The sequence below is a fragment of the Dermacentor andersoni genome, chromosome 1, assembly GCF_023375885.2.
Source record: "Dermacentor andersoni chromosome 1, qqDerAnde1_hic_scaffold, whole genome shotgun sequence".
Taxonomy (NCBI): Eukaryota; Metazoa; Arthropoda; class Arachnida; order Ixodida; family Ixodidae; genus Dermacentor; species Dermacentor andersoni.
In genome coordinates, this window is record NC_092814.1 from 326,401,491 (window position 1) to 326,421,390 (window position 19,900).

At 44.7% G+C, this 19,900-nt stretch overlaps 1 protein-coding gene across 2 annotated transcripts in view; it reads right to left on the reverse strand.

Moving 5' to 3' along the window:
- The window catches only part of Cad86C (Cadherin 86C), a 60,544-nt gene that overhangs the window by 14,748 nt on the left and 25,896 nt on the right, over positions 1 to 19,900 (reverse strand). For both annotated transcript variants that reach the window (XM_072285570.1, XM_050166656.3), the window contains 4 exons: positions 19,326 to 19,490; positions 16,843 to 16,913; positions 10,826 to 11,069; positions 594 to 818 (listed from right to left, as the gene is read on the reverse strand). In XM_072285570.1, coding sequence (XP_072141671.1) covers positions 594 to 818; positions 10,826 to 11,069; positions 16,843 to 16,913; positions 19,326 to 19,490 — 705 coding nt within the window. The remainder of the gene's footprint in view (positions 1 to 593; positions 819 to 10,825; positions 11,070 to 16,842; positions 16,914 to 19,325; positions 19,491 to 19,900) is intronic.

Below are 19,900 nucleotides of genomic sequence, written 5' to 3' on the forward strand. Positions count from 1 at the left end.
ACTCGTGCATTCCATGGTGAGCCTAAAACCGCGTTCCTAAACGTTTCTCTAATCGACACTCCATCTAGACTACATAACGTGGAGGGAAGCGCCAGCGCTCGATTGGAATAGCGCCTGCACTTTGATAACACGCCTGTGAAATTTTTTGACCTAAAACTTTCGTGACCAGGCAGCCTCATGGTTCGCTCAATGACACTAGATTGAGCGCGTGCTTCCCAAACAGTTGCTCGTCGCAAGAGTCGCCGAGGAGTGTTACTGAAGCGCAGTCTTTACTGCGGACGGCGCTGACCTGCCCTAGCGAATTCCAGGCAGAGCTGCCAGTCGCGGCCTACCGATAAATACCGTAGTATGCTTCCCCAAGAAAGAAAGAAGAAAGAGAGGAAGAAAGAAGGAAAGAAAGAGAGGAAGAAAGAAGAAAGAAGGGAAAGAAAGAAGGAAAGAAAGATAGACTAGGTTTTCTCTTGTTTGGGCAGCAGTAGTTGGGGATCTGATATAAATAAGGCGTCCGTTTTCATATACTGGACCGGAATCTGCATGCCAGCGTCAGCTATTGCCGGCGTGTGCCAGAGAGGGTAAAGAGGCGCTTCGCTCACCTGCGTGTGCACGCGCACTGGCACCGAGGCCGAACGAACGGGGATGCCCTGGTCGTGAGCGCGCACTGTGAGCACCAGGGGCAGCCCCATGCGAGCCGCGGACAGGGGCGCCGAAAGCCTCACAGCGCCCGACACGGGGTCGATGCGGAACTTCTGCTCGTAGTTGCCGCTCACAATCTCGTACGTCACGTTGCTGTTGGGGCCCGGCGCGTCGGCGTCTGTCGCCTGCGTGAAAGCGAGCCACGTGTCAGTGACTTAGTGCGTCTCGGGATTTCACTTGGCAGTACAGATTCATCATGGACTTTCGCATTGTTATTTTAGTTTTTTTACCCGAAACAGATAATGGGGAGTCAGCCGATGATCTAATATCACCAATACTAAGAATCGCACATTAGTACCTGCCTAAGTTCAATCGTCATCGTGGTAATCATAATCATCATCAATAAAACGAACAAAAACAACGACGACAAAAAGAGAAAAATAGAACAATCGTATACATAGCGTGCTGTGGAGAAAACAGGAAGCAGCGTTAACAAGACTGCACAGCGGCTCGCGTACTTGTGGCTTCGTGCCTATGGTTTCTCGCCGTTTCCTATTACGAAGAGCTTTTTTTTTACATTTATACACTTTATCAACGAGAAAACCGTCCGTCCGTCCGTGCCTCCCGTAAGATGACCGCTTTCGAGGAAGCGCCTGCAGCAGCGAACGAATTAACCTTCGTGCTGTATCTCGCTTCAACGCCAACGAAGTGACGAGAACACAGCGCTCACAGACCTCTCAGCACAGGCCTCACTTTTATTTTTCTCGCGCAATAACCACGACTAATGTGAATAAAAACTATGCACTATGGAGGCTGGAAAATGAAGTACCTAATCTATTTCACGAAAGTAAGGCTCCAAAGACAAGGAAGACACTGATAAGGAAATAAATTACTTGTATAGCGTAAGCATCACCCAATATGCGCTATTGTCACGACATAATGTGATAAACGTTTTGCCAACGCGTGAAGACGTGCCTGGTCTTTTATTAGGAAACAGATTTGGCCTTTAAAGTACTGTTGCTGCTGTGATAAGCGATATCCACTTGTATTGCAGGGACGTCATAAGATGAATTTATAGGCCGAGGAATCCTCAAATGGTCCGAGGTTACGCAGAACAATAGCTTTTTCGCATACTGAATATGTCTGCGGTAAAGTACCCTTTACAGGCCATCTACCAAATGGATCTGAAGGGGGTTTATTTAAAAAAAAAAAAGGTGACCAGTGGGAAGGGCTCCAGGCGTCCATATCCCGAAAGCCGCGGCGCCTCATAGTCCAGTCATTACTTCGATTTCTACAGGATTGAAAAATGGTCGATAATATGTGAACTGACCTCCCACTTCGTCCCTCCCCCGCCATGATTGGTCCGCTTCCTGGGGCGGAGAGTTTTTATGGTTATTTTAATAAATGTTTTCATAAACGTGTAATAATAATAAACAAATAATAATAAATAATAATAATAAATAATAATTAATAATAAGCATCCCTCATTCAACTTCAGAACAGTGCGGTTCGAATAATTAGCCACAGTTCATACACCACATCAGCAGCGCCCATTTTTCACTCTTGAAATTATACCCTTAACCTGCACATTTCAACTCAAACTAGGTATTATATTGTATAGAAGTAGAAACAGTGACATTCCAACTGAGTGACTTCCCCCAACGCAACTTTTCAATACAAGCACCACGCGTTTTTCTGAAAATAATAATCTCTTGCTTCCTGAAGTCAACACTACCTACGGTGAGATGAGAGTCTTCTTTTCTGCAACGTCATTTTAGAATTCCATTGCCATCAAATATTAAATCATGCTCTTCACTACACTGTTTCAGGCGGCTTCTAAAACAGTTCTTACTATCAACATACCTTACCTGATTAATATGCAAGTGTATACATGTTTATATTGTACGTATATATATATATATATATATATATATATATATATATATATATATATATATATATATATATATATATATATATATATATATATATATATATATATATATATATATGCGTGTGTGTGTGTGTGTGTGTGAGTGTGTGTGTATTATCTATGCGTGTGTGTATACATTCGTTACTGTGTAGCCATGTTTTATTGCTTTTCTCATTTTATGTTCATAGATCATTAGCCATTTGTAAATTAGTTTTGTTGCATTGTTCTTACATAATCATTATACTCCTATTCAATAACTGTTATGTTCGTACTTTCATGTGTATTTCAATATAGAATTATTCTTGCTCATTTCTGTGCAATCTTCAACTACCAGATGTTTCATTAATTACTTCTAAACAATTAAAATTAAATTATGGGGTTTTACGTGCCAAAACCACTTTCTGATTATGAGGCACGCCGTAGTGGAGGACTCCGGAAATTTCGACCACCTGGGGTTCTTTAACGTGCGCCTAAATCTAAGTACACGGGTGTTTTCGCATTTCGCCCCCATCGAAATGCGGCCGCCATGGCCGGGATTCGATCCCGCGACCTCGTGCTCAGCAGCCTAACACCATAGCCACTGAGCAACCACGGCGGGTATTAATTACTTCTAATATGTTGATTGTATTTTCACGCTGTTCTTACCTTCGTTTCTAATCATATATTCTATATTTTATACATGTTATAACAGGAGGTCTCCCTGACAGTTTTTACTTGGGGCCTCCTTCTGCATTACATTTCCTTTGTAATTGTAATAATGTCTAATAATAATGATATTGATTGAAACAAACTAAATAAAGAACAACAAAAAGGTGAGTTGCGATGCAACACATAGCAACAATATTCCTCCAAGGAAAATCAATCAATCAATCAACTTTAACATTATAGTTATATTCATTGCAAGATCAAATAGCTCAATGTACGTGTGACCGCAGATGATCTCGGAGCACGGAAGCCTATAAACAAGAGTAGAAATTACGGTGATTTTTTAACTTTCATGGAAAGCCTTTGCAATGTGAATGGGCAACGGCTGATATCTTTCAAAATTCAAATGCACCCTAAAGAGGAAGTCGCGGCTCGGAACTATGTGCGTGAGTCTAGGTTCTGGTGTATCTGCAGCACGCTATAGACCTAAGCACCCGTGCCGGCTTTCGTGTGATGTCTCTCTGTCGCGAAACATACATGTGTACGTTCGTGCGTGTACCCCGCCGTCCATTGCACACGCTCTGTGCGCTTTGTGCATGCGTTTTCAGGCAGCTTATTTCGCGCCCACAACCCCATTTATGTGCGAAAAAAAAGAAAGGTTCCACAGAAAACATGACCAACCATCAAGCAAAATTTTGCTGTTTCTGCTACAGTGCCCTCAAAACACTAAAACATTGCCTATTACATCACTGAGACCCCAGAAGAAAACGAAAGAAAAAGACGAAAAACCAAAACCTGCAAGCCATAACACACACATGACCTGTGGGGGCATCAATGTGTGACAGTATCAAGTGTGAGCTGCAACAGTATCAAGTTGACACTTGACACGACTTAAAAAAAAGATTTACTCGTTAGTACGGGTATTGATACGCGGCTAACAGACGTAGAGTAATTGTTAGTGCGGGATGTAGAAAGCCTCAACTATTTCTCAAGTTAGCCTATCTCAATGTTTGAATACGAATACTATTAAGGCAAACAATAAATCGTATAAACTCATTGAACTTACAGTTCTTGTTTCTTCAGGTCATGGATAGAACAGAAGGCGACTGCATATATGTGTCACAGTGTGCCAATAACCTCAAAACCAGTCTCTTTTTTTTAAAACGGTAATTTCCGACATGCAGCTGAGTGAAGGAGCACCCTGACAGATTGCAGCCAGTTTTGCAAGGTCCCACCACAAAAACAGCACCAATATGAGACGTCCTCTGCAATATCGGAAGATTCGCTGATATACGTATACACCGTGTGTCGGCTTAATACTGCCACAAAAGCTTATTATAGTAAGGCTAACGATCGCTGAAGCTTATTTTTTCTGTCTGCTATAATCTCACTCACCCGTGCGTGATTGAACAGGAAGTACACAGCAGCGCCTCATTAACATAAGTAAACAACAAATAAACAAAGGAGTACTAGCCATGGCTTTACCGCATAACCATGAAAGGATGTCCAGATGCTAGAACAAGTCCCTTGCGTGACTCAGTGCCGTGAGGGAAGACCATCTATGGGCATTAAGCGCGCGTCCTCGAGCATTTGAGTTAGCTGGCTGGTTTAATGCTGCTGGTTATAAAAGAGCACAGCAGTTATTGGTATGGCGAAAGAAGGACAAGACACGCAGGTTTACCCTTTCACTGATATTTTTTTGCAGGCATTTTTCGTAGTCTTGTTGAAGTATGAGGAAAGCAGTTTTGTCGATGATTTTGTGTTTCCCAAACATGTAATAAAAAATCTGGAGGACGCTTAAGCTTCGCCTTTAAGAGTGGAACGCGATAGCATTCAAAGATCCCTGGCTGTTTCTCACGCTTCCCGGCAACTGGAGCGCATGTAACCGTAATGTTTACCGGGAAACGCTGGCCGCGAACCCTATGCATGAAGGCGGGCTTTCTGGTAGAAACGCAGCCTCTTGCGTGGGTCGGAATGCGACGGTATTGCAAGGAACCGGGCGCGCCAAACCGTGGCCCTCGAGACAGCCGCGCGCCGGTGCGCGAAAATGACGGACGCTGCGGCTGGTTTGTGAATAGTAGAAACGCTGGAAAAGGGGTTTCTTTGAGTTTTCGCATAACAGAATTATGTTTTCTCGTATAGTCAAATTACAGTCAGAGAGCTATCATGTCTGTAGGTTGTGTGTAAGACATAGTTTACGATTTTTACACGTATTTTAGCTTGAGAAATTCAATCAGTTCAGTGAATTCCTTGCGTCTAATGGAAGGCTTGGGTATGGGTGGTTCGAAAATCTTTTCGCCGAAGCGACGTCCGACACCGGCGCTGGATTTTCTGCGACGCAGGCTTAACGCTATCGCGTTAAAACAGCGGTCACTCGGCACCTTGTAGGTATATTTTACGATGTACGCAAACGTTGTGCTCATGTAGGCATGTTACATTTGGTATTCTGCCTATGGACGGCAAACGTAAAGCGTCTTTGGCGATGAAAGCTTCTGAAGCGCCCCTAAAGCCTTTGAGATGCGTATAGCGCTGATGCAGGTACAGTTGCAGCTTTATTTCAGCACTATTTACGGCGGCTTAAGGTACGAGCCATGCATTCGTTCTGCGTAAGGCACGCTTATGAACAAAAACGTTACGGCTTCCCCGCCCATGGGCATGCGGCTTGCGGCGTTACGCCTAATAAATCATCTGAGGTAAATTTGTGTGGCTTCTTGCGAGAATATGCTTTGCCGAGGGGAGACAATGGACGAGTCAAAGAAATACGTAGTGACAACTTTCAACTGCTCTTTTATTGAAGTGAACATTGCAATTTACAACATTAATATGGTTACCGACGCATTCTCAGTGCATCCACAGATCATTGCTCCCAGGTATTAGGGCTATTTTTCTGATAGTAAGATAAGACTGACGCACAAAGGTCGCCAAGCGTTTTTATCATTTCCGCTCTAGTAAGCTCTCTGATCAGCTGCTTATGGCTTTTCCAGATAATAATAGCATCATAAAAATTTGGGTGACAACAGCACAGTCCACAATGAAGATCTGGGAAGCTACCGCTTTTCTTAACAACATCATCGAAAGGAAATAGCGCCACAGTACACGAAAAGAGTGCACACACAACGCCGTGCCTGTGTGTGCATTTGTATTTTTTCCCATATACTTCCATATTGTAGTGCCGTTTATTTCCTGTTATCAAGAGACAACTAGAACATCAGACACTGCTTGTTAACATTTTTGTTGCGCTCTATAATCCGATCATTCGCGTATCTACCTGTGTGACCAACAACACGCTGACCACATGACCAAGGCACGCGATAAATGACATGCCCTGCGCAGCGGACAAACTTGCTGTTGTGAGATTTGTCACAACCGTGATCAAGAAGTGATGCAGCTTAGCCTCCAACAGATTTGGCGCATGATGTGCGGATGCACTGAGTATAATCTGGAAACCCTATGCAATGCTGCGCAAGGTACACGTTAATGAAAAGCAGTTGAAAGTTGGCGCTACCCAGGTAGCGCCGACTTGGAGCTCGTCTATCGTGCACCACCTACACAGAATCAAATTGACACTGCACTGACAGAAAACAATTTACAAAAGTTCATAGCACACATACAAAAAAAAAAAAGCTGACCACCCTTCCACTACTGCGAAGAGGAGTGCAAGCGAAGCTCGGGATCCGCGGCTCTTCGTTGTCGTAACGCCTCGGCTTCGCGCTTCCTCACGGCGAGGTCGGCACGTCGACGACGAGCCCTTTCTCGAGCAAGTTTCCGGCGGCGTTCATCAAACGCCGCCTGTTCTTCGACCGAACGCGCGATGCGCGGCCCGCTCCCGCTGCCGTTCCTTCAACGCAGCCCACTCTTCAGCAGAACGAACCAAAGGCGGCCTCCCCATCTGACTACCAGGCTTGAACTGGCTGGAAACGGCGGGCGTGAGGCGAGCGAACACGCGATCGCACCTCTTTCCCTTCTCCGGAGGGAGGGTACACCTGTGATTGGCTCGCGCCTTGCGCCGCGTCTACTTTTTCATCCATATAAAACCGCACTTTAAAGTCGTAAACGAGAAGAAAGGGGGTTAATCGAGGGGTCCGATTTTTATTAGTCATATCATAAGAAGCCAACAAACACTGACACCAAGGACAACAGAGGGGAAATTACTTGTGCTTAATAAATGAAATGATGCAACGATAAATTATTGGAAATTAAAGTGGATGAAAAAACAACTTGCCGCAGGTGAGAACCGAACCCACAACCTTCGCATTTCGCGTGCGATGCTCTACCAATTGAGCTGCCGCGGCGCTGTTTCCCCATCCACTTTCTTGGGTATTTATGTGTCCTAGTAATTTCCCCTATGTTGTCCTTGGTGTCAGTGTTTGTTGGCTTCTTATGATATGACTTTAAAGTCACGTGTGATGAACTGACAGTGGCTGAAGCGGTTAGCGTGGTGGTCTCGGAGGTCGGTGGTTCGAATCCGCGGCCGGACGAGCTTCGTTTGAAAAGGTGTCGGCCATCAAGAAACATACAGACTCGATGGACCAAAGTTTGTTACGCCATCTAATAATCGCGCATGCGCACCTTAACATATACGGAGTGATCATCCTTAAGTTTTCCGGACCTTTCAACATCGCCTGTGGCAGATAGCATAATTCTCGTCCTTTATCTGGTTTATTCAAAGAGGTGGAAATTATTAGCAAGAGAAATCGAAACACATGAAGACATGTTCAGATAATTCACAAATTAATATCCTTATTGAATACTTCACGGCACATATTGCAAGCTACGAATTTTAGCCGGTGAATTTGCAAGATGTATCCACTTGAAATGAATCTCCAGGATGAGAACACTTTCGAGATATTTCCCAAAGTGTGGGACAAAATACATGGGCATTCCAGTCACTTTTGTGCTTCAGTGCATAAAATAGCGTTTTGTTGTTAAAGTAAGTGAAAGAACAGTTCATCTTCACGGCAAGTTTGATGGTGCATATCTTCACAAACTGCTGTCATTCTGTAAGGTCATTCCAAATGGATATGGCTTGCAATTTCACCGGCTACAATTAGTAAACTGATATGCGTCGTAAAGTAATTAATTAAAGGGACACTAAAGCGAAACAATAAATCAGTTTAGACTAATGAAGCATTGTTTGAGAACCCTGCAGGCAGTCATTTAAAAAAGTAGTTTCATTATTAGATGAGAAAATGAAGGTCCAAGTATCAGTATTTGAATTTCGCGCCGAGACCCCAGCGTCGGTACGTCAGTGTGACGTCAGGGATTCCAAAGTATGTTGTGGCATTTGGGCCGCGTTGGCTGAATAAAGGTTCCCGAAACTTGCCATGTTTAATATTTGGTTCCTTTAGAACACAATGTAGTCAATCTGCACCGCTATATATAATTAGTAGGCCCTAGAAGATGCCATCAAAAATCCAAGACGTCACAGCCCCCAGGTGCGGGAACTTAAGTAGGCGTCGGCACCCGTATTTCGTTCTTGCGCTTTTTCTGGCTTACCAAACGTCTTATCATTGTAAGAATGGTGTTTTTGGTGTTGTAGAACGGTAATTTACAGATGCAGAAGAAATCATTGTTCACTTTAGCGTCCCTTTAAGATGGTGATCTTTAAAAAATGAGTTTAATATGGTGTTTCGATTTCTCGGGCAAGTAATGTCCGCCTCTCTGAATAATCCAGCTCAAGGACTAGAACAATGTTATCTGCGACAGGAGATTTTTAAAAGTTTCAGGAAACTTACAAATTATCACCCCGTATATCTTTTGGAAACCAGACACTCACATTGTTTCCTTACATTGCCCAATTTCACTTGCTTCTGCAACACTTTTGACAAGCGTCTGCGACTTGTTTTCAGGCCTTGGAATACGTGCGATAAGGTTGTGCATGAAGACACATGAACGGTTTAGCATATCGTTACCACCTTACCGTTACCGATACCACCCCAGCAAGGTGTCAGCTGTGCGCGCTAGCTAATCCACCGCAAACGCTTAGTGGCACCAAGCGGAGGCGGTAAAGATTTGATAAAACACTCCGAGGAGTTATATTCACTAGCACTAGAATCGTTTAGTTGGATCCGCGGAGTCTGCCGCGCGAACTCGGCGATGTCCCAATAGTAATCGATCAAGTGCCACATGCAGAAAAAAAAATTTGCGCAATGCATCCGAATGCACACGCGATAGCGTAACATGTGCTTCATATGAACTGACTTTATGTCCATTCAACCGCTACAATTCTTTTGCGCACGGCATCGTCGTGAGCACTTTACACGCAGCCATGTTGGAAGCTCCGATGATGACTGCCGCAATGCTATGAGCAGTCTCGGTGCAAGTACTGGACGTTCGTATTACTAGACAGCTAGGTACCATGTAAGTAAAAGAGCCATAGGTCAGGAAGCTAGGCCATTCCAGAAGCATTAAGACATGGTGCAGGTGGTGAAGAAAGTTTTTAGCTGTGCCAGCAGGTCACAGAGTAATAACATTTTTAGCTGCAACTGATTTTCCTACAAAAGTCTTGTTCTTACGGATATGTAAATCACAATTTCACACTAGTTAACCTGTAAAGATTATACTGACTGCTAAGTGCGTGTGCTCACACGAATCAGCTCTCACTCTCCGCGCTTCACCTTCTGCCGCGCGGATACTCGGCGATACACGCCATGCACAAACGTATGGGAGCGATATCCTTCTAAAGCTAACTCATCCGTAGTTAGAAGCGCATGGAATAATGCGTACAAAGGCACCTGTGTAGGTAGCCTGACTATTGGGCCAAGGGAAATAAGCGGGATCAGCGTCCGCGTTGAATGCGATCATTTCTTTCCAGGCAAAATGCATTTACGTACATTATGCCATGGTTGTTCAACTGTTAATGGTTTAGAATATTTATTGATTAGCAGCTGCAGGTGGCCATCAGGTAGCTCGTCTAAATATTATACCGCCCAATGTGATGGAAGCTGTTGGGTATAATATTGTTTCATGATAGACCGGTCCCGTGTAAACTGGCTAGTAACGGTGAATTACAGTAGGATACGGAAAGCACAAACCAGTCACGAACTTCTGTAAGGCATGTCCAACTTGGTTAGTCATGACCAGGTTTTCAGCAAAGCCGCAGCATTTTAGTGAGACGGAATGTAATGAACTTCATGGCTAAGTAGCTACAGAGACGGTGCAAGCCGACTGTTGGACAGCTGAAATTGTTGTCTCTGTGAAGGATATCAATTGCTGAAGTTCCAGTGCATTATTAACTGTCCAGATGTCTGATATAATGGCTGATCTAGAATGGAATACGTCTCTCCTAAGGCACTGCACAGATCTGGAGCACACGCACTAACGTTTCAACTCGGCGGCAGCTCTATACTATGTTTTAGTTTTTGTTTCTAAAGTACATGTCAATAATTTTTGAAATGGCTGCGGTGCCTCGGTCCGTCCTTGGCGAAAAAAGAATAACTCACCCACGTGAGTGATGATGATGATATGTGGTGTTTAATGGCGCAAGGGCCAAGTATGACCGAAGAGCGCCATGCACCCACGTGAGTGTTGTTGCTATTCACCAGCGACCACTTTCACTAAATCAATGCTTATTCAAGGGAATTGCACCTTCTACATGTATAGTTTTGATTTTACCTGGACGATGAGAGGCTCCGCAAAGTCCGCCAGGTCTGCTGTGAGCACGGCGTCGTAGCGTGGCTGCCTGAAAGAAGGCGCGTTGTCGTTGGCGTCTCCCAGGCGCACAAGGAGCTGTGTCGAAGCTCTGCGTCCTCCACCGTCCTGCGCCTCGACAGTGAGAGCGTACTCGGGCACCGACTCGCGGTCAAGACCCTCCGACGACACCAGAGTCACTTTGCCGGTGTCTGGGTCCAGCTTCAGGCTGCACAGCGGCGCACGCGCGTAACACATACAATTATCGGGATCCGCGGAGGAAGAAAATATTTGGAGCGAGCGTGGGTTGATAAAACTGAAGGCATAAAAAGTCGGCCCAGTACGTACTCGCGCGACGCTAGGCTTTAGCGCCTCGCACTGCCGCTATGAGCGTGCAGCCTCTCGGAAAGGCAGCAGATGGGATAGCAGCGTGCACCTGCTACACTTGCACGTTGCAACGAAGGTGATCATTGGATACGTTACAAGAAGCGAGCGAAGTTGCAAAGGCATATAAGGAGACAATGTGCACAGAGTGGTTGGCAAAGCACGCGAAAAAGAGAGCATCGATTAAAAGCTGCCGGGAAACAAGCACGCTGGGCCACCTCTGTCAAGCTCGTGATCACGCATTGGGCCGACTTCTGGAGGCAAGGGAAAGACAAAATTAATTCAGGTGTAGGAATCGATGTAAGCGACGTTTACGTATGCCGGTAAAACAAAACAAAGCACCTTGATAAGAGGCGCGCAGCGGACTTCGCTGAAGAACGCGTCCCGCAAACGTCAAGGAGGCGGAGTATTGATCGATGGATGGATGGATGCTATGAGCGTGCCCTTTGAAAAGGGGCGGTGGGTTGCGCCACCAAGCTCTCTTTCTGATTTTGCCTAATGTATTCCCAGCATCAAATTTTATTAACCATTATTAGGAACTTTCTTTTTGTGCGCCTCCGTTGTTTGTGGTCTCCCTACTTTACTGTCTTGTGGTTTCCAGATTTTCCTGCGTCGTGGAGAAATGCGAAGCGGCACCGCCACTGACCACGTCATCTAAGCCATCAAACGCCACAAAGTTCATGCGGCGAGCACGTACAACAATGTACGTTTAATCGAAACTTTCGCGCGCACATGCTGCTCGATGAGGCGCACGGGCCAATTGTCTCAAAGAGGTATTTAGCGTTGGGGCGAGGCATATATGCGTGCGGTTATGGTCTTATGGTTAAAGCATCGGGCTGTTGTGCTGGGAGGCCGAGGTTCGATCCCGCCATCGGACACGTGATGCATTTATTTTCTGCATGGGAGCTATTCGGCCAGACAGCAGCATCAACAATGGCCAGCACGGGGGACCCGAAAGACTTCAGGTTAAGCCTTCTGCAATAACACTCTAAATTTTGGTTGGTAAAAATTACGACGCTTGTTACAGTCAAGGTGTGGAACCGACGCCGAACCGAAAACCGTGACCGAACCGCAATTTTAGGCGGAATTGAACCCGAACCAACAATATTGAAGCGTGCATCAAAGCAAACCGAACCAGAACCAAAAAAAAAAAAAAATAACGCTTACCGGTTCGGGATAAAACAGCTCAAGCACGTAAGACGACAATGAGTGTTCAATAACTTGCCATGACTGTTCGAGTAACTATACTTCAGCCGGCGCCCCCTGTATACTAGCAGATTGATATGAGTCGCGTTTCGCGCGCGAGAATGGGGATAGACAATAGGTATGTGCTGGCAGCTACGGCCACTTCGGCAGAGGTGCTTCCACTCCTAACGTCGGCCATGCCTATTGTGTTCCGCGGACGAAAAGGTGTTTCAGGGGCTCCGCGGAATCAACAATTCTGGTTACGCTCCCAATTCGGCCTTTAGGTCACCTTGTTACTAAAACTCCATCAATTAATTAAATAAACATGGAGAGGGAAAAAGAATATGTTCTTGAGAAGGGATATCAACGAGTTCAGCTGGATAAATGATCGTAATCATAACACTGCGGTCGTTAATGAATGCCGTTACTTTCACAGTGAGCGGTAATCGCAGCTCTAAACGGCACGCGCCATCTGCTTTTGTTACATGTCATGGTTCAACGCAAGGCTGGTGCTTAGGCAAGCAGAGTACAACGCTCTTCGAGTTATAGCAATTATTCGTCGGCACAATGTGCGTGCTTTTGACCATAGGTCGGCAAACTAGCTCATGAGTCGACTCACTCAAACGCAGACCGACCCACGAGTCTGAGTTTGAGTGAGCCCGGCTTAGAGGAACTTTCGTGAGTTTGAGTCTGAGTGAGCCCGTCTGAGCGGCATTTTGGTGTGTTTGAGTCCGAGTGAGCCCGGCTGAGCTGAATTTTGGTGATTCTGAGTTCTAGTGAGCCCAGCTGAGCAGAATTTTTCTGATTCTGAGGACGAGTGAGCCCGGCTGAGCGGAATTGTGGGCGAGTTTGAGTCCGAGTGAGCCCTGCTGAGCAGAATTTTAGCGAGTCTGAGTCCGAGTGAGCAGAATTTCGGTGAGTTTGAGTCCCAGTGAGCCTGGCTGAGCGGAATTTCGGTGAGTTTAGGTCTGAGTGAGCGCGGCTGAGCGGAATTTCGGTGAGTCTGAGTCCCAGTGAGCCCGCCTGAGCTGTTTTGTGGTGAGATTGAGTTGAGTGAGCCATGCTGAGAGTAATTTTGCTGAGTTTGAGTCCGAGTGTGTCCGGCTGAGGGGAATTTTATTGAGTTTGAGTCCGACTGAGCCCGGCTGAGGGGAATTTTGCTGAGTTTGAGTCCGAGTGAGCCCGGCTGAGCAGAATTTCGGTGAGTCTGAGTCCTAGTGAGCCCGGCTGAGCGGAATTTTGATGAGTCTGAGTCCAAGTGTGTCCGGCTGAGGGGAATTTTGGTGATTTTGAGTGCGAGTGAGCCCGGCTGATCGGAATTTTAGTCAGCCTGAGTCCGAGTGAGCCCGGCTGAGAACAATTTTGGTGATTATGAGTTCGAATGAGCCCAAAGAAAAAAAATTGTGACCAAGTCTAAGTGCCATTTACTTTGCCGACTTATGCTTTTGACTTCTTTGTCCGCCCTTAACCAGCGCAAGACTACGCGCAACGTAGTCTTGCGTAGATGCGCCAACTTAGATGCGCAAAAAAAGTTCGACGTATGGTTCAGAACAAACCATCCTTCAAAAGCATCAATGTCCTCTCCTTCTAAAAAAGCAGTAAACTGAGCGAAATGTGAAACGATGGCTTCTTTCCTTGCTGGAGACTAGAAGTTTGAAGTTGTAATTTATGTAATACAGTGCGAATTCGCGCTGTCTTCGACTCCCGTAGATCACATGCTACAGTTCGCTCACCACCAGTCCTGTAGTAAAAACCAGGCTCAAAACGAGGATTAACTGTTTCTGCTCTTGCGAAAGTAACGAGCGTGGAAGCTACGTAGACCTTACTCTAATGCAGGGATTCTCACTAAATACCCCTGTCCTTAATATGAACATGAAGGTTCCTCCGTATCTGTGTAAGTCATTCGTAAATTTCTGCTTCCACTTGATGAAATTTGCGCATGCGGTCAAGTCGATAGTATTAGGCAGCATATTGCCACCTGGCGCGATAAAACAGACTGCGCCGAACTCCGAATCAGAAAGGAAACCGAACCCTAACTGAAACGGTAATATTTTGGTTCGACACCCTCGTTACAATAGCCTATACGTATATAACATTCTCCACCTGGCACCAGTTTTGCTGCAGCATGAGAATGTCTGACAAATGAATTTTTATGCCCTTGGTTGCGTCTTCGTGGAATAAGAGGAACCAACTAGCCCAGCAACAAGTATTGCTACAACAAAAAAAACACTACATATATAAGCTAGACGCATGGGGCCCATTCCTTATATTTCAACAAATTAATAACGTGTGCCTATAGTAAACTACAGAACAATTTTTTTTTATTTTCCTTTGGCTAAGATGGCTGTCAATGCTTGACCGGTAGTTTTCCGGGGTCACGGGCACACTGCTGCCACAGCGCGAATAAAAGGGTCTACAATGTGAAGGGAACGGCTTGATGAAGAGTTCGCTAGCTAGTGCTGTCTGTATGACGTCATAATCCCTCTTTGTTTATTTACATTCTCTATGCTGAGAAACAGGGTCCGAATTCACAAAGCCTTTCGTTCGTAAGCGCTACTTGCTATTGGTAGGCCACCTTCGATAATGATATGTCCGGCACCAGGATTGGCTGGAATGCGCTTTTACAAACAATTATAGCGTAATAGCTTTTTCTGAATTCGGTGCCCAGCTCATCTGTGGCTCTCACTCGCTCCTGCTGCTTTCTTTTATCAGCAGCAGCCTGTCCCGCAATCGCTACAGAGTGTGTAGGCAGACTGCACTGAAGAACAATTAGAACAATAATTAGAACAGAGCGCGCGCTTAACTTCAACTACATTTTATTGACGGAAAACTAGTTCAGGTTCAGTGTTCGTACTGTTTGAATTATGCCTTCTTTCTGTCCTTTTGCTTTCGCGCCACTCGTATAATCATGAACCAGCACCAACTTGCCAATTCTTTTTCGTTTTTTTTTTAGCATTGCACCGTGACAGCAGCGCCAGAGCCTAGTGAGCGGAGAAATCGAACTTTAATGGACGCGATGCACAATTGTCCCGTCACCTCCGATCAGTTACCACGGCGCAAGTAGTGCCCGATACTTGAAAATGTCCAGAGCACATTCTTCCAATATGATTGGGCATGGTCGCACTCGAGATCAGAAGCACGAACGTTCCCAAGCTTGAGCTCGACAGAGCTCGAATTATAACACTCAGACGAGCCCACGAAACATAAGTGAGACAATAATACCCTAAGCCGACAAGAGATTTGCCTCTTGTTGGTTTAGTGTGTCATTTCACTTACTTCTCAAGTCCAAAGTCTAGTGGTGGCGATATTGGAGCGAATATTAAAAGTGTCACAGCGGCTTCTGACGGCTGTAAGGTACCAATATCGGCCTATCACTTATTACTGTAGCGTGGCAACGTTACTTTACTCGCTGTATCACCCTATGTCGGCAAGTCCCGTTTCAGCTGAACCAGAACGCGGAAACTTGCCTCGAGATAAACGATGGCTAGAAGGAACCGTGAGCGCTTAACGGCTTCCTCCGCTCGATTGGCTATGTGTCTGGCGCTGATTTTAGTATGGAAAGCTTGAGGGTGCGGTGATGTAGACAGAAAACGCGCTAGAAATATATGTCGCGTTACTGCTGCTGAACGCCTTGTGCTACTGTGTTGCTGTACCCTTACCGCCAAGAGCAGGACCAATAATGCGTTTTCTTATCTTATGAGAATCCAACCTGTCAGTAACTTTTGTGGAAGAAGCCTTGACAAAATATTTGATATGCCTGGCTTTTCATACACAACATTTCTATTAATAAACATAAATGCGCAGAGACCTCTGCGTGAACACTGTTCCTGAATGCAACAGTGACCGATTTTTTTGTTATTGTTTATGTCATTATGTTAGCCAGTAAGGATTCCTTGATAAATATAAAGTAGCTGCTCACTACCAGTGTCACTTAGAATAAATTTATTTTCGTAGCAGTGTAGAGGAGACTTAGGGTCCATTATTTGGCGCAGGGGAGAAATTGCACAATAGTTTTATAATCGTAACTTACTCACAACTTAAAATACTCGGTGCTGCGAGTACGCACGTGATCTACTTCAACTGTGGTAAAAGATGCTGAAAATACCTAAAGGAAAGCTTCAAGGATGCAGCGTCATGTTTTGGCTTTTTCATGAGCAATAATTCCCTATTAACTGCGTGACTAGGAAAATGTGACACTGCGCCGGTGGCAACGGGTGCGCATTGGGATAGAGGGACTCATTGAAGTTATTGCGCATACAAAGACATGCTGAATTCTCATCGACGTGTTGTAACCTTTGCGAATTAGGATTTTTTAAAAGCAATGGACCGGTAATGTGAAATTAAAGATTGAAATCAATTGCTAAACGGCCCATCTGCATTGTGCATGACATTCGACGGGTGTAATTATATCGACGATTTCAGGAACCACTCACTTTGCGGCGATGGGTCCATTCAGAGATGTGTACTTGATTGTGCCAAAGTTCCCAGTGTCCGGGTCAGTGGCCTGCATTTTTGTTAGCGCCACAAGACCATCAACGTGTTTATTGGTTCAAACCCAAAAAGTTTTTGTTTTTTTTCGAAAATTACTAGAGGGAACTCTGCCGTCATGTCTCTGCTCAGCCAGCATGGAAAGGATGCAAGGTTAGTGCATGGATTTGTCTAAACATCGTACTTTTGGGTTGAAACGGCGTTCTGACTTCGTATATTAATCATTTTCAACAAAGCATCGGGTTACAAGTGCAACAATATGCAATGATTATTCATATGCGCAGAGTCTTGCCGCCTTCGGTGAGTAGAAAATTATTATTGCTCGCAAATTTGGAACAATCAAGGCAAATAAAGCACAGTAAACAAAGGCACAAGAACGTATGAAGCCACAAGCACCAGAACTCGATAAATCAATGTACAAACCATCATTTCCATGGCAGCTGAATGATTGCAAAACCAATGTTCCATTTAGTAATACTAGTAGAAAACTGTCCACACCAGCCATCACTCGTTATAAAAAAAGTCCTCAATTACGCATTGCACGTATTTTTTATTTTTTTACGCGAGCGCTAAGATGAGGAATGTTGGCAAATTTCTTGGCATGGTAAACGGATGAACAAATTCAAAGAAATGCAGAAAGTATGATAAGAAAAAAAAAAGGAATTCTAGAAGCGCGTTAGAAACAGTTTTACCGCCGAGGATTTCTTAGTGTGCTTGTGTGAAAACGCGACAGATTATGCCAGAGCTCCATGCCATTATCCTTTGTGGTTGAATGAAATACATAAATTAATGTGGAATGGTAAATGTATGGTCTTGGCAACATAATTCTTTCTTAAACTAATCTTACCTGTCACCTTCTAAGAATCCCCGTTTTTGAGCTCGCAGTACATCACGGTATTCGAGGGTGTAAAGCGTAGGCCCCAAATTATACAGACCATGTACAATATGGTTGAATGTGCAGATTCTATTTGAGACTTAGCACGCACAAATTTACGGGATTAAGCTCGACCTTGAAGCTGCCATAAATCAGCTTATAGCGGTAAAGTGATTTTTTAGAGGCAATATTTTTATTCACTTGGCGGTAAAAGGTAGATTACTACAGTGGAGAAAATGAATAGCTCAACTTCGTTTTTTTTTTGTTTAATTTAGCAGGAGAATCTAATTGTGAATCGAATTAAGTGTGACGTCACGGTATTTTAAATATTTTTCCGTATATCTGCACCATTTTGACGATGTTAAAAGTCTAGAAAGTTGCAAAGTAGGGCATTTGTTCTTTATAGAATGAAATGTGGGGTCCTTCTTAACCGATTATGAATAAGCTAGATTTTAGAAGACGCTGTGAAAAATCCATGACAACACAACGAGCTGCTCCGAGAACATGGTGGTGGCGTCGCCCCCTCATCTTTCAGTTTTGTATTTTTTCTGGCTTACTAAGACTCGACACTTACGGTAACAGTGGGCGCTTTGTTTTTGTGGAAGCGTAATTTACTAACACAGGTTAACTCCTCTTTGTGCACTGAAAAAAAAAAAGAAAACTTACACATTCATAGAAGCATTACACAGGGGGCCCCAGCTAAATTTAGGCAAAGTTTGAAAAGATACATGTACCACTTAGCTGGACAGAACAAAGGTAATGCTGTTTGCCGTCGCTTGGAGATACTATAACTACTTTTTTTTTCATTCCGCCCAATCAGATAATTAGTCTTAATTAATTTCAAATATTGTCAGAATTAACTTCTCAAATATTGTAATTATATGAAAAGTGTCAATGAGAAAATTGCAGAGCAACATGAAAAACTCCCGATACAGCTTTCTGTCGCTCAATGCGTGCTACGTGTGTTTTCTTTCTTTAAGTGTTTTCCCGAGCGTGACAGAAGCTCGCGAATACACGCAAAATGCCTCGAGCGGCCAGTCGCGCGGCTATTTTGCGTGCATTTGCGGGATTCTTTTACGCTCGCAAAAACACTTTTACGTGGCACGTATTGAGCAACGGCGTATCGACAGTTTTTCATGTCGCTCAACAATTTTCTCATTGACAGTTTCCATCTAATCATAATATTTGAGAAGTAGATTAATTAATTAAGACTAATTATGTAGTTAAGCGGCATGAAAAAAATAGTTTGAGTATCTCCAAACGAAGGCAAACAACATTACCTTGTTCTGTCCAGCTACGTGGCGTTTGCATATTTTTAAGCTCTGGATATAGTTAGCTGGGACACCCTGTATAATCTCCTTTGTATATGCTGGTTGACTACTTGCGATTATGTTTGTACCACTACCCTTTGTAACGTCTGCTTAGGGCCTTGAGGGCATAATAAATAAATAAATAAATAAATAAATGCTCGTCTTTGGTGTGTCTAGCACAAGCAGACGCAATTATAGCAGAATCCACCACACACGTGCGTAGCATCGCTTGCGGGTCACTCACAGTGACGGCAGTAATGGCGGTGCCCGGCCTGGCGTCTTCGGCCACAACCACCTCGTACATGTCGCTGGTGAACATGGGGGCGTGGTCATTCGTGTCCACAATGTTCACCCGCACCGCCACGGACGACGTCAGAGGTTGCACCGCCTCCGTCTCGGCCGCCACGATCTGCAGTTGCGTTTAGTGAGCGCTCGAGCAGTGCTGCAAGTGACGTCGCGCAGCATGGTAACAGCAGCTACAATTTCCTCGCTACTTTGACGAATATATTGCACGTTTGCAATTTCGGAATGCCATTCCCTAAAATCTGCCGAGCCACAGAGGGGCCTCCAATCCGGTCATGCTTAAGCAAATATAGTTGCTCCGAATAAGGTGTAATGGTGTTCCAAAATTTTCTTTTTTATCGGGCACAGCTGTTACGCCTTAGTGTCGTCGCTTGCTTTGGCACTCTTGATTGCAAAAGTTTTGATGCTTTCAATGTGATCGACGTGTAGCCCATAATATAAGCTCAGCTGAGAAGCCGCGTAAACGTACTAAGCTACAAAGCAACATAAATGGAGTAAAGGCGCACGCAAAGCCAC